At 35.6% G+C, this 16,088-nt stretch overlaps 1 protein-coding gene across 8 annotated transcripts in view; it reads left to right on the top strand.

Moving 5' to 3' along the window:
* The window catches only part of LOC5571296 (serine/threonine-protein kinase N), a 370,020-nt gene that overhangs the window by 118,432 nt on the left and 235,500 nt on the right, over positions 1-16,088 (top strand). For 6 of the 8 annotated variants that reach the window (XM_021840131.1, XM_021840138.1, XM_021840136.1 and 3 more), the window contains exon 2: positions 524-949. The exons of the other annotated variants lie outside the window; for them this stretch is intronic. In XM_021840131.1, coding sequence (XP_021695823.1) covers positions 848-949 — 102 coding nt within the window. In that variant the 5' untranslated portion in view covers positions 524-847. The remainder of the gene's footprint in view (positions 1-523; positions 950-16,088) is intronic. 8 annotated transcript variants of the gene reach the window in all.

A 16,088-nucleotide genomic window follows, 5' to 3' on the forward strand; every position in this document is an offset into this window, starting at 1 on the left:
TTTTATTTTTCCTTATTTTTGCAAACTCACTCATTACGAACACTTCCTACCTCTATAAGTTAACTCCCCTAACCCCTTAGAGTAGGGCGGTTCAAGATCCTAAAAAAATCGGAAATTGCAGCTTCCATATCTTTTTTACATTCCTTTTGATATAAAAAGAGTTCGATCAAATGTTTAATCATTTTGGTGAAGGTTTAAGGGTAAAAAAGAAGTAGGATTAGTATTTTCAAACTTTTTTGTACATTAAACCACCCTAGTGATATAGCTATGAAACGATAGGCACAGAGAGCACTATTGGCCGGTTAGTTAGGGTGCTTGGCCGCTGGAAGATCAAGTGTTTCGCCGCGCAGTTCGGTTCGACAGGCAATCTACGCAAAACGTCAACAACAACCATGTGTCTGAGAGTTCATGTGTTTTTGCGTACGGCTTGAACGCAGAAGGTGTTTATGGAAGAAATTGAGATGTTTTGATTGCGGAAAAAAGAAGTGTAATTTGTTTGGATTTTTTCCTCCTCCTCCTGCAGCAGTGAAAATGCAACACGACGACGGGTGGTAATGTGCGAAAGAAAAATCGAACAAGTGTCGCTCTTGAAGGCAAGAAAAATCAAGGGAAACGCAGAGCCCGGCTTCTGCAAAGTGTATACGGTTGGCAAATGAGGGTATAATTGGATCAAGTGCTTGTGGCTTTGCGAAGCAGCCGTTGGAAAAATGAAGGAAGTGAGCGGTCATTTCAAGGGGTGAAAATTGGCAGTCCAAAGAGATTGATTAATTGTGACATAGTGACGGTGTGCTCTGATCAGGAAAGTGGAGAGGAGTGCGGAAAATTGAGCTGATTAGTGACAACAACCATGAGCATCAACGATCCCAACGATTACAGTAGCAGTTACAAGTCGAGCAGAATGGTGCTGCTGAAGGATCTGACCGCGAAGCTGAAGGGGTATTTGTTCACTGTAGGTATTATCTGATGAGGAAAAACTAGTAAGAATTGTTTATCTACTTGGATTTTCATAATTCTACCTTTATGCTCAATAAGATGATAGTTTGAATAGAAAAAATATGACAAGAAAAATCTTTGAACAGAAGTGCGTTGAAATCTTCAAAAAATAAATTATCGCAAAAAAAAAATACAATGACAATTTTCATTTCCCTGCAATGTATATGTTTTCTAGTAAATTATATTGCAAAAGTTCAGTCTATAATAAGTGTTTTTGTATTATGTATTCAGTTGGCAGCGATCCTTTAAGGCCGTTGTACCATCAAAAAGTCATGTAGTATACCCTGTTTCGTTGAACACATTGCATTTTACACCAACTTGGACTGCTTCAGCCATAGTTGTGGTTTTGAACATTGTATCAATCATTAGATTCAATTGTTCAATTGTTATAATTTCAAAATCAGTGACAAAACCTGTGACTAGAAGAAGGTAATTTTTCTGCTGTGTTTCTGTTGAGATTTTCCGTTGATGAAAAAAGGGAATAGAAATTACCTGCGGGTGCATAAGCATTGGTGTTTCCATTTGATTTAAAAAAATCGAACGGTTACCCGTAAGAAGAAATTCGAGAGGAGCTGGTATTACCTGCGACAACATTGGCGTAGGAATTTACATGGGTATTTCCATTAGAATGGTTACCCGACGAAAAAAAATAGCTTGTGAATGAGCATGATTTTGATTTCCCTGGTGACTATGTATGCAAGCGATCGTTAACTGAAAAATGAGAATCGTTGGAGATTCTTCCTGGGGAATTCCGGCTACGAAAAACGTTGCCGTTTATCTGCCTGGCACGAGCCTAAACGACTCATTTGTGCGAAGGGCAACCCCAAAAGTTAGACTTATGGTTACCCCCGCAATTTGCGCATACAAACTTTTTGATAGCGTGCGAAAAACCTCCGCAGACAATGCATCTTGCGTCGTAAACATTTTAAAGTTGAAAATAAATATGTTTGGCAATACTGTAATCAAAATATATTTTCATATATCAGATCCTCAATCATGGGCAATCGTTCCGTGGATTAGGGAGTGGTCCGAATGATTTGCTCACCTCGGTACATATTTTCATTGGATTTATGAATTATAAGGATAATCCGCGACACAGTATCTTGGTTAGTAATGCACTTGTCTAGCATACAAGAGTCATTGTTTCGAATCCCAATTGAGCACCTATTTTTTGTTTCAGAATTTCACGAGTTAATCAATGTAATTACCATGATGATTGGTTTATCGAACAGCTCTATATGTGTTAATACATCTTTCGAAGCAGTAACGATAGCCATCATAGTACATTCTCGTTGAAAAGCATTTGTGTTGCAACTTTCTGGGACAAAACTATTCCAATTGATTTCAGTGGCTATTACTTCTGCCGGCTGCATACTATTCAAAGCAACAATTGGCAAATTTACAACCTCCTAGCCGCTAAAAACCCCAATAGTTACTCAATTAAATAATGCACCTAAACCGCACCGAAATGAAATTGGGTCCCAATTACTGCAGCTGCCTGATGCCCTTACCTAACAGACCGCGCGAAACAAAATCTCACAATTGCACTTTGTTCCCATCATCGTCACACCAAACACAAAAAAAAAATGCTACTGCTGCGAACAATCCATTCCATGGCTTTCCGTCGGAGTGTTCTTACATAAAATTTCTTCATCTGCTCGTGTCCAAACAGCATAAACACTGCACCAGCTCGGCAGCTTTTGGCATCGCGGCGCAGTAGCTGTTCATGTGGTGCTTATTGTAGTTTAACGATTGCAATTTAGTGCTTTTGTTTCCCGCGTGCCAATTCTCCGCACACCAGTTTTTCCGCGCCACAAACGGCGAATTTTCTGACATAATTTTATGTTTTGACTCCACACCGCCACCGTCCAAACACTGCCGATTGGCACCAACCTACAGTGGTCGAGCTTCGTAGAAATAAAGGGCCAAAATAATCAAAAATGATACATAAATTTTTATATGTTTAAATGTACAAAATTTATATTTTAACATAAAACAAAAACACGTCATGGTGCAGAAATTTTAAATAGATTAATCAAGTTTTTTGCTGAAAATGTGTGGTTTTTAAATGAGAGATATTTGAATATTAGGGGCCTTCCTTAGCCGAGTAGTTAGATGGGGTCTTCCGCGGCTACAAAGCAAAGCCATGCTGAAGGTGTCTGGGTTCGATTCCCGGTCGGTCCAGGATCTTTTCATAATGGAAATTTCCTTGACTTCCCTGGGCATAGAGTATCATCGTACCTGCCACACGATATACAAATGCGAAAATGGCAACTTTGGCAAAGATAGCTTTCAGTTAATAACTGTGGAAGTGCTCATAAGAACACTAAGCTGAGAAGCAGGCTCTGTCCCAGTGAAGACGTAATGCCAAGAAGAAGATGAAGAAGAAGATATTTGAAGAAAAAACACTATTTCACTTATGTTTTTTGAGTATTTTTAATACTAAAATGATTGAAATCATATTTATCTACCCTTCATACATTTTTTATCAAATTCGATAAAATATAAACAAAATGGAAGTTCTTAATCATATTTGATTGCATTTCTTTTAAAATCGCTTATATTAATACTAGGTTAATAAAGGTTATTTATTCTGTGAACAGTGCCATCTGGAATAATAAAAAAAAAACAGTTTGGACAAAACAAATTGTATAGATTTTAACGAAAAAAATCTTATCTTGATACACAGATAAGATTTTTTTTTCGTTCAAATCCATAAAATTAGTTTTGGCCAATTTTTTTTTTTCACCGTTCATTCTGCATCCGTCCATCTGTGGGCTACTCTCGCCGTGTTACGCCGAGCACGAGACGTGTGTGTAACTACTGATCGCATTTCGATTCATTTTCCCTATATTTAAAGCGCAATTTATTATGCAGTTCATGATTATTGTTGTCATCGACGACGTCATTGCCTTTTCAGACGAGGGAGCACATGTTCGATTTTTACGATACAAACAATCATGGGTGTAGCCATGATTTCCTACAAAGGGATGGAAGTTTCGAGTGACCTCAGAAGTGCATTCACGAGTTTTTTCGCAAAAAAACAACAATTATGTACAGCCTATGCACCCGTTTTGAAGGATGTTCACCCTCCTTTGTCCTTCACAGTGAGCATAACACGTAAGTGGAGTATAAAACGTGTCTTGGTTCGATATGTAGACTGAGTATCGGTGGTAGGTCATTTGGCATAAAGTCGTTTGGGATAAAGCCTTTTGGCATAAAGTCGTTTGGCATAATGGTCATTTGGCATAAAGTCGTTTGGCATAATGGTCGTTTGGCATAATGAGTCTGAAGAATTTCTCAATTTTCGTTTTTACATTTCTATTCAATATTTCTGATGACACAAGGCTTGTTTTGGAGTCAATTGATACAAGATGGCACTCTATTCAACAATCATTCGCTCTTGAATAAATTTGAGCACAAGAGGAAAGTTATTGCCAATAGTATTTTATTTTTTATCCAGAAATTACCCTTCTTTTATATATTAATTCTTCTTTTGAGTTTCGCTACTGGAACAAATTTTTGCACTGAAGATTTTTATATATTTAGCACAAATTTACCCTTCTATTAATTGTTCTATTTTTTTTTCCTAAATATGATGTAACCATTATTATAGGTATGAAAACTGTTGATTTCAAATTTCATTAAATTTCTCCTTCTTTTATGCATAGGTTGTGCTTTGGAGCTATATTTTTTAAGTATTTTTGTATAGAACTGACGCCCCTTCGGCAATCGATAATTATCAGCGAAAAGAGAAATCGATTACTGCAGTTACTTTGATGGGTTGTGTTACTTTTCCCCGAATGTCATTTCCCCAAATGCCATTACCCGAATATCCCGTTTCCTCGACTAGCCCACTCATCCAAAAATTTTTAGCACCCATAATTGTCGTTACTATATACATTTCAGGGGGTGAACGAACTGACCATCTAATATGCAACCTTCTTTATTTAATTGGCGGTTCTTTCGAGTTTTACCGTCTTCAGCATTTTTGCCAACATGTGTATAGACGAGAATGACAGAATACTTCCTTCTTTTGACTGTTTATCGTTCTTTCTCGTCACCACTTTTCGGGGGAACCAGTCATTGCCGCAATAATTTTTGGCGTCAATTCTTGTATTGGTTTAATTGTAAATTTTGCCTTCTTTTAAAAATAGGCTGTTCATTATGTTTATACTGTTAAAAATTTTATTATTAAGTAAAGCTAATTGTGAATCATTTTTATTATCAATTCTTGCCAGATGTGTTGTTAGAATTATAATTATTTCGGAACCTGCCAATATTCTATATATACTTTTTTTGGGGCAAACTCGTGATCTCCTTACGAGATCTGCTGGAAAATATAATATTTCAATCATTTTCCCTTTTCTCGATAATAGACGGTGTTTTTGATGTACACTTCCAAAATTAGAATTTATATTGAACCGTTGAAATGTTTTGCCACAAGACGGGGTTGGTGGTCTAATGGCTATCGCTTCTGCTTCGCAAGCAGAAGGTCGTGGGTGCAATCTCAGGCCATTCCCTTTCACATATTTGTAACACTCTTTCTAATAGCTGTCTTTCTCTATCTCTCTGCGTCATTATGGCGCAAACATCATCAGTTCTATCTATCGCTAGAATTGTATATATCGACTTGACCGCTTACCACAGTGGTATCCATACGGTCGAATGGATGAGGTCATCCATCACTAACAAAACACTCCAACCTCCAAGGTAGCTGAGGGAAATGCAGGAGATTCTCCGGTTTTCTAGTAACAACAGCTAACTAATTAACTTCCTTCCTCTCCCCGGTGAACATAAGGACGTGGCCGGCGCCGCTATCAATCGAAAAATATCAAGGGTTGTGGGATTGTACATTGAAGATGGAAAAAAGCTAAAACCCAAGCATCATCTGAGTGGTTCTCTGTGCAATATCACTATCCTGATTGATCACGGAGTAGCTACTACAAAGTATATGCTCCATCAGTTGATCGTTTTTGATCGTTTTTGAACCGTTGAAAAGTTTTGCCACAAATATTTTCTTTTAAAGATGTGTTGTTCATTTGAGCTGTGCTGTGAAAAGATTTTTTTTGCGTTAGAGTCTGAAACATTTTAAACGAAAAATAATCTGCTCTCGTATAAAGGCTATTTTTGCATTAAGTCGCATTAATAGATCTTTTGATTAGAGCTTTTGATATTTTGCAAAAAAAAATCATTCTTTTATCAAGTAATTTTCAGCGAGTGTTACGTCCAAACTGGGACAGAGCTTGATATGCAGCGAAACATTCTATGAGCGTTCCCTTGATGAATAACTGCGAACTTTCCTTGCCAATTTACTATTTTCAAACATGTATATCGCAACAAGCTCAAGGGTACTCTGTTCTGTTCTGAGATGTAGAGACCCGTCACGAATGTCACAGCATTTTTTGAAATTCTTAGCGCGGAGAATCTGAACGAACACCACGCTTGTTTAGAACCTACCAAATGTTTTTAGCTGTGGGCTCGATGGTGTTGATCTCGGTAAAAGCTTACCGATATTTATTTAAAGTCAATCATTATGCCAAACGGCCATTATGCCAAACGGCCATTATGCCAAACGGCCATTATGCCAAACGACCATTATGCCAAACGACCATTATACCAAACGGCTTTATGCCAAACGACCTTATGCCAAACGACTTTATGCCAAACGGGGTACAATCTGAGTATCGATTCCAATTAATGGTTTGGAGATTGGAAAAACTTTGAAGATTCGATTGGTAGCGATCCCATTGGCCAGCATTTTTCCCCTTGCCTTAGAGACACCCGGGATCATCCTTAGTTTCTTGGACCGTTAGATCATATAAGGATTTTGTACAGTTCGTCCAATAAATCTCTAAGATAGATTTCATCAGCACTTTATCCAGGAAAATCTCCCTGATTTCATAGGTATCCCTCCAGTATTTTTCTTAGGTATTCATTTAATTCACTATGCTCCGGAACAGAACTTCTTATGTTCAATTAATTGCTGCTCTGAAACAAATAGGGTTAACTAAATCCGGACCAATGCAAGAACGCATCATTCGGTTCATTTTCTTTCATGAGGTGTAAGCTGGATCTTGGTTCCAGAAGTACTTTCCGGGTAGGAGCCGAAACCATGGAACAAAGGTAAATTTGACTCGAAGTAATTTGTGGCTATTAACTCAGAAATTCAATGCAAGACTTTAACTCTCAGTATTGCGAGTTTTGTAATTTGTTTTTTTCTTCTGTTCGGATGACCCACTGCGACCATTGTTCAGATCTATTGTGGCATTACCCGTATCCTTAGTGTATAGTGCATGTCGCATTACTCCATTTCCATTGATAGGTAATGAAGTATTCCTTGGAGATTGATAAAAATCGAATATGATGAAAAGGTCTCGCTATTTACGGTTTACTGTATACTATTTATGGTTATCCTAGATTCAAGTGCAGTCTTGGAACTGATAAACTCCGAGTCTTTAGCAGCTGCTGGGTTAAATAGATTCAATTTCAGAAACTGTTGCCAGTAACAAGGACTTTGTACCGCGAATTCTTGAATTACCAGAACATATTACACTAGCCCGACAAACATGACGAGACTAGGGTTCAAATTGGTAGATCTTACCCCGTAACGCATCACGAAAAGGTGCGTTACAGGTATAATACCAGGGTGTCTACTACCTGGAAAAACCTGGAAAACCTGGAATTATCAGGGAATTTCGTTCAACCTGGAAAAAACCTGGAATTCTCAGGGAATTTCGATCACAATCAGGGAAATTGTTTGAGGCTGTAATTCATGGTAGAATATGGTCACGACAAAGGATTTTTGCGTAAATCTGGGCAACAATTATTTGCAAGAAAATTCTCTTCAATTCTCTTCTACTTTTGAGTATGAAATTTTATAGACTTTATAAAACATGATTGACGTTTTGAATATATCAGTAAAGGATTAACATAGATTACCAGTAAATGGTTATATGGGGCCGGTAGCAAGTTTCTTATTAGAGAATTGGTATTTATTGTTATCAAAGTCTCTAAAAAGTCTCTATTTTTCATGGATGGTCTTTGAAGTCTCTATTGTAACCAAAATGTTCTCTATAGTCTCTTCTTTCCTTATCTTGCATGCAAATGATTATAATGCAAAATTTCTTCCAATATTTCTCAGGAACAGCTTCAGGAATTAGCCTAGAGGTTTCTCCAGGGATTTCATCTAAAATACTATCAAAAACTAAAACAGGGTTCTCTCCGGAAATTCTTCCAGAAATTCCTCTACCAATTATTGCAGTAATTTTTCAAAGGATGCTTAAATGTATTTCTCCAAAGTTTGCTTTAGGACATCCTTGAGCACTTCAACGTTACTACCTACAGTAATTTTCTCAGATTTATTTTGAACAATTTTCTAAGAACTATTCTAGGACTTCCTCCACTATTTTTTTCAGATTCTGCAGTCATTAGGGTAAGTGATCCATTGGTTGTGAGTGTTCCAATAGTTGCGGTAGTGCCATTTTCACTGATTTTATTGCATTGCAATGCATTGGTCACAGAACCGACACTGCCAATCGACGTATTGGCTTGTTGATACTCGAAATAGTTGAAAACAGCATTCAAATTACTTTGTTTTCAAGTAAATCCGCAAAGGTTTATTTTAGATTAGAATTTTTGGTAAAATTCGTTCGAGGATTTTTTTTTCAAGAAACCCGACAAGCATTTCTACGCCATTTCATCTACGGTTATTCCAAAGAATCGCTCCTAAAATTTCGCGACGGGTTATCCGAGTGAATATATTAAGAACATTTCAAGCAATTCCTTAAATTCGACCTGTGTTTCATTATTGAGTTTCCCTAGACTGTTTTCTAAGTATTTCTCCAGCATTTTATCCAAGGATTACTGGAGCTCTTTCAAACATTTTTCAATGATTCCTCAAAAATTTCTCATGGAATATTCAAAAGTTTGTTCAAGGTTCCACACCAGTTAACACTGCAGCATTTCTTTTCAAGAAATCTCCCGATCATTCCTACACATTCTCTTAGGAATTTAGTTCTATGTTTTTCCAGGAGTTCCTTCACAAAATCCTGCGGGATATTATGCAGAGATTCAACTGTTTTTTTTTTTTTCAATTGTCTTAGCAATAATCTACAAAATCTTGTAAAAAGATGTATGTGTAATCATATTTATGTAATCGTAAATACAATTATCTGATTCAGGTTGTCTTAAGTTCGCCGAAAATCAATGGAGCTATGGAGCTACCATAGGAAGGAGAGGGTTGATTTAGAACTCCTGGACATTTTCGAATGAAATGTAACAATTCATAATTTACTTTAATTTCCACATTTAAATGTTACACAGATCGGGCGCGAACAACCGTAGGCTAGATTATCCGTGTTTCTATTATCTAATCTAATCTAATCTAATCTAATCTAATCTAAGCGCTTGCACAGCCAATATTGAATAGCATCCTGGAAATACCTAAATTTATTCAGGTATTTTTTTGTCAGTATTAATATTTGCAGAATATCAACGATACGATGTAAATATTAAAATGGCCAGGCCCACTGTGCAGACTTTGGGGTAGAAGACCCAAGTAACCAGTAAGCACGATAATGCGGCACGGTAACAGCATTATATGCGCATATAGGGTAATCATTTGATGCATGTCAGTTTTATATACGCATATAATGCTATTATAATGCCAGAAAAGGCGAAATAGCGTGCCATTATATAACCGTGCTTCTCTGCACCACTAATGCTGATATAAGACCACGTGAGAAACGTCAGTTGTTTTCGCCAGGTTTTTAGGGCGAATATTTTGTGCTTTCGCGTACGCAGCCAGAGAGCTTTCGCGTATGCGGCCAAACAACTGGTACACGAGGTAAATAAATGAATAAATGATAATGGAAACCTCTAATAGTATGCAAAAAATGTAATAAAATGATACAGATAGTTCTTCTCCGTATTAGACATATTCGTTTTGGTAGTTTTCATCCTTTTGAGGACTTGCAATTGCCACATTTTGATCCTCGTTTTATGATGATGAAATTCCTCATTTTGCGTCTCGAACCTGCGACACCCGTATTGTTGAGTTGTTGTCCTGCTCCTTTGCTCCTACGGCCACATAAGATAGATAGTATTGGAAAGAAAAGTGATAAATTTAAACCATCACTTTTCCCCGTCATAAAACCTGCAATTGTAGTAGTGAGAAGATTTATGTTTGACTCCCTCTTACCACTATATGCAAACACAAAGCACGTGGTATATCTGTCAAAACACTGGATGGCATTTAAACATGCCCTGTATTCGAATATAAAGCCAATATAGTGCTTATTTAATGTTTGTATGCATCAGGCTTAGAAGCATTAATGATGCTGTGATAGGGTTTCTATGCAGCAGAAGTGCTGTTATAAGGTGTGTAAGCATTTGTGGTGCTATTATAATGCATGTACGCATCTATGATGCTGATTAAGGGCTTATTATTAGTGCTTATGGTTACTTGGGGAAGATTGAAAAAATCATGACGATCAGGTTATTCACGCATGAATAAACTGATAGACAAAAATTTTCCAATTTTGAGAAAGAAGAAACGGGGACAACCGTACCAACCGTTTCGATTTAGGGTTAGATATAGGTAAAATCGTTGGGAGTGGCGTTGCTAAGAAAGTTAATGCACACTCCATTGTTGTTCTCCTGGGATGGGACATAGGTATTTCTTCCTCATGTCCTGGCTCTATAGCCTTGATTCAAGCACCTTTGCTCGCTCTCTGAAACGAGATGAATTCCAATTTTGTCCCTTTTTCGCTATACAGAAACCAAAACTTTTTCCCATAAATTTGAAAATATATAAAAATAAATTAGTAATACCGAGATATTATGAATACATGGTTTAACTCACCAAAACTGAGACCTTGTGTGCAATTTGCACAAAAATGATAATATAAAGTATTAAAAACGATCTCACCAGATATCAGTAGTGCACCAACGTTTGATGTTTGTATACTCCAGGATCCCGCTGTTACCGCCAATGATTGCAAGTTACGCTTGAGGCAATCGTCGGAACTTTTTCGGTAGGCAACAAAGACCGCATTTTTCATTTTTGGTAGCCTTGGGCTATTGACGCATTGTTCCATCTGTAACCGGGCGCCAAGACTTACTGTTGGTCTATCCGCAAAAGGCCACTTCTTCCGTCTGAACTCGGGCGCACACGTTGACGGAAGTCCATCGATTTTGGAAACAGCAACAACACTGTGCTTGAAAGGATCCATAGTGTTCCAGTACTGCCCACCGAACCAAGGTTGCGTTGCCACCCAGCGATTTTGAATCGCAGTCAAGGGATTGTTGATAAATATTTTCCATTCCTCCTCTTTTATCTTTTCACCGAAAAATCTTCTCAATTTGTACTACTACTTGAAGTGTATTTATGTTAAACAAAACGCAAATTCTTGAATTTGACGCACGGAACTTTTTTTTATTATCCGCAAAAAAATAAATCCAAAAGTTAAACGGATTATTTGTATAAATTTAGGTGAGAATATACCTTATCAAATATGTAGCAGATGATGACTTTTGTAATAACACGATTCAATCAATTTGAGATATTTTAAAGAATTTGGCTTTTTTTGCAGGCAAGAACTGTATGATTACTTGCGAAAACATCATTAAACTTAATTTTTATTTTAACATATTGTCACAAATCCAAATCAAATTTTACTTTTACGCCCATGAAGCTGTCTTAGGTTTCCAAAAGACCCTTGGAAATGAATGGTGCATAGTATTTTTTTTTTTGCATGAGAAGGTAGTAGGTAAAAAACGTTCAAGAAGAAGCATAGTGATGCACTTGAAAGTTCCGTGCAGTTCACGATCATGAACAGAGCTCTTACAACGAAATAAAAGACTCCATCATTGGAAAATATATTTATTTTGAATAAAACTTAAATTTTGGCATTGTTAGCACCTACATAATGGAATATTGGATATTGGAAGTTTCAGTATGGTTTAAAAATGTCTTGAAGTGTATAAATTGCTGTTAAATTAAAAACATTTTAAAATTTGTTATTATTTTGTTGTAGCCATTCAAAATTAGAGTATTTCTTGAACCTAGAATTATATTGTGATTCCTGGAAAAACCTGGAAATATCAGGGAATTTCATTTCGGCAAACGAGTAGACACCCTGTTTAAACATACTCTAATAATCCCTCCCCTAAATTTAATAAAAACCTGTGGCTACTCCAACAATCTAAACAAAATCTACAGAGCTTAAAATTACTTTTTCTCTAAGAATTTCTCTTCCTTCTCTTCATCTGTGCAACAACAATTTCCTCAAGTGCTTTTCTTAAAATTCCTATAATCCCTCTACTGGCAGCTTCATTTTTTACAATAAAAAATATTTACATTGCGATAACTTTTTTGTTTTCAAATACTTTTGCACCATTTTTTCACAAGTTCTCAAAAAAATCTTCTATTTTTAAAATCTTCGTCGATTTTAATCATTGGTCGTCTGGATCCGGAGAAATTCCGAAATTTTTCGAGGGACCGACGCGTAGCCATAACCCACTTTAATATCTTAGGCTACAGATTTTTTCTCGAGTTCGGTTATTCACTTTTCGAAACAATACTTTGATGAGAGTCTGTCGGGAAAAAAATTAAGCAATTGGGAGCAATCGTTTTTGAGAAAAGAGCATTTATGTTTGTGGTACAACTCTGTCTATAAGTTTGTTTGCGACTACTTTTCGATACACTCCTCTTTGAGAAAACTCGATACACACAGGTCTTTGAGAAACCTATACGACATCAAGCGTATTTCAGAATCAATTAGTACAAAAAATGACTTTAAGTAAACTAAGGCATATTACCTATATATGATCGCTGACAGTGAGAAAAATGTTGTCAATAGTAGTTTATTATTTCGTTGCGCTACTGGAACAAATTTAGCACAAATGCTGCTTTAGCAGCTATTTATATGCTCAGCACAAATTCACTCTTCTATCAAACATTAAAAGTTCTTTCAATATATGATACAACAATAATTAATGGTATCAAAACTGTTAATTGACATTCAAATTAAATTCACCTTCTTTTAAACAAAGACTGCTCTTTGAAGCTGCATTTTTCAGATAATTTTTTGTTTCCAACTGATATATGGGTGACAATTGATAAATTGATCTGTACATGTTATCAGCGAAAAGAGACATCGGTTACTGTAGTTACTCCGATGATTCTAAACACATTTTTTAAGTCCTTTCGTTTCATTATGTAGTAATCATTTTTGGCGGTCAATCTTCTGTTGGTTTATCATTAATTTTCTCTTCTTTTAAATATAGCCTGTTCTTCATATCAATACTGCTATGAGATAATATTTAGTAAAGTTGACTGTCATACAATTTTGAATTTTTCTGTTTTATCAATTCTTGAAAGAGCCGTATATTTTAAAAAAGAAGGGAAGATTTGTGATTGGAATAATAATTGCCCTCAAATATCTCAAAACAAGATCCGGTGTGAAAAATAATTTATGTTGAAATATTAGTTGGATTTAAAGTGATGATTATTGGAACAGCATAAATAATCATCACTTTAAATCCTGCTAATATTTCAACATAAATTATTTTTCACGCCGGATCTTGTTTTGAGATATTTGAGGAGGATTATTATTCCAATCACAAATCTTCCCTTCTCTTTAGAATATACGGCTCTTTTATTTACCACTTCCAAAATAAAATTATTATTTGATTGTTCAATAATTTTGCCATAAATATTTTCTGTTAAAAAAATCCTAGCAATGTTGTTAGAAGATTTTTTTGGACTACTAACTTTAAAAATTTTAAACGAAAAAAAAAGTTCTCGTCTAGAGGCTATTTCTGAATTACGCTGCAATAATATATCATTGGAATGAAGCCTTCAATATTTTGTATTTGTATATTTTTTTTGTCTTTCATCAAGTGTCATTGGACGTCAATATGGGACAGAGCATGCTTTGCATCATTCGATGAGCGCTTCCTTAATTATAAACTGAGAACTTTTCTTGTCAATGCCGCATTTTCAAATATCTATACCACGATAAGCTCCATTATGCCAAACGGCTTTATGCCAAATGACCTTATGCTAATCGGCCTTATACCAAGCGACTATATGCCAAACGGGGTACAATCCATTGTATAGCCCACATTTTTTTTTTTTTTTTGATTGATTGACTAAAAACAAAATGGTGTTCAAAGAAATTTTATATAGGAAATGTCAGTTCTTCAAAGAACATCGGAATATTTTCAAAACCAAATGACCAATGATCAATATCGACGTATATTATCGGACTTTATTAAGTAGACCCCCAAAGCGGTTAAAGTTTGGCTTTTTTGACCTCCAAAGAAATTCCAAATGAAATTCCGAATCAAATTTAGCATTTAGCTCCAAAAGGAACTCCGAAGGAAACTCCAGAAGAAATTCCGAAGCAAATTGCAAAGTAAATTTCGACGTAGAAAATTCCAAATCAAATCCCGAAGATAGCTCCAAAAGAAATTCCAAACGAAATTCCAAAGCAAATCCCGAAAGAAATTCCAAAGCAAATTCAAAAAGAAATTCCATAAAAATAAATCCGAATGGATTTTTGAAGGATGTTTCGAAGCAAATGCCAAAGAAAACTCGGACGAAAATTGCGCAGAAAATTCCAAATGAAATTCCGAAGCCAGCTCTATAAGAAATTGCAAAGGAAATTCCATAAGAAATTTCAAAGGAACTTCCGAGGCGAATTCCAAAGGAAATTCCGAAGGCAATTCCAGAAGAAATTCCGAAAGAAATTCCAAAGGAAACGCCGAAGAAAATTTTGAAGAACTGAAGAAGGAAATTCCGAAAGTAATTCCAAATAAATCCAAAATAACTTCCTGAAGCAACTTACTGAAAGAAATTCATGAAGAAATTCCAAAGGAAATTCTGAAGTAAATGAGATATGAAGTTCCGAAGATTACAAAGGAATTTTAAAGGATACTCCTAAGAAAATTCCGAAAAAAACAATTCGAAGGAAATTCCAAATTAAATTCCGAGAAAATTCATTGGAAATTCTGATGAAAATTACGTTAAACAGTCCTAAGGAAAATTCCGTAAAAAAATTCCAATCAAAACTTCTAAATAAAATTCCAAAATCTCCATAGGAAATTCCAAAGGAAATTCCGAGGAAACTCTATAACAAATTTGGAAGTAAACTTCAAACGAAATTCCGAAAGAAATTTCAAAGAGAATTTTGAAGGAAGTAATAAAGGAATTCCAAAGGAAATTCTGAAGAAAATTTGATAAGTAGCCTCAAAGAAAACTTCAAAGGAATTTTAAAGGATACTCCTAAGGAAATTTCGACGGAAAATCCAAAGTTAATTCCGAAGGAAACTAAAAAAAATCCAACGGAATTTCCGAAGCAAATTTCAGAGGAAATTCTGACGAAAATTGCGTAGAAAATTCCAAAGGAAATTCCGAAGAAAATTCCGTGAAAAATTCCAAAGGAAATTCCAAAAACTCCATAGGAAATTCCATAAAAAAATTCAAAGCAAATTCCGAATGAAATTCAAATAGGAATTTCTAAGCAAATTTCGAAGAAAAAATCACAGCTCCAAAAAAAAAAAATCCAAAGGAATCTTCGATGGAAACTTTCAAAATATAAGGGAAATCCTGAAAAAAAAATAAAAAAAACTGAATAAAATTCTAAAAGAAATTCTGAAGCACATTCCAAAGGACATTCCGACGACAATTCTGAAAAATATCCAAAGCATATTCAATAGGGAATTTCTAAGGAAATTCCAAAGAAAATTCCAAAGCAAATCCCGAAGCAAACTGCAAAGAACAAAGGAAGTTAAAAAGAAATTTCGTAGAAAATTTCTAAGAAATTTTCTATGGAAAATCCAAAGCAAATTGGTAAGGAAATTCTCAAGAAAACTCTGTAGAAATTCCAAAGAAAATTGTAAAGGAAATTTATAAGAATATTCCGCACTAAATTTCAAAGGTCCAAAAGAAATCCCAAATGAAATTCCGAAGAAAGCTCCAAGGAAAATTTCGAAGGAAATTCCAAAGTAAATTCCAATGCTTCGAAAGAACTTCCAAATATTTCGAATACAATTCTGAAGGAAGCTTCAAAGATAATTACACAGGA

Source organism: Aedes aegypti, chromosome 2, assembly GCF_002204515.2.
Source record: "Aedes aegypti strain LVP_AGWG chromosome 2, AaegL5.0 Primary Assembly, whole genome shotgun sequence".
NCBI classification, from domain to species: domain Eukaryota; kingdom Metazoa; phylum Arthropoda; class Insecta; order Diptera; family Culicidae; genus Aedes; species Aedes aegypti.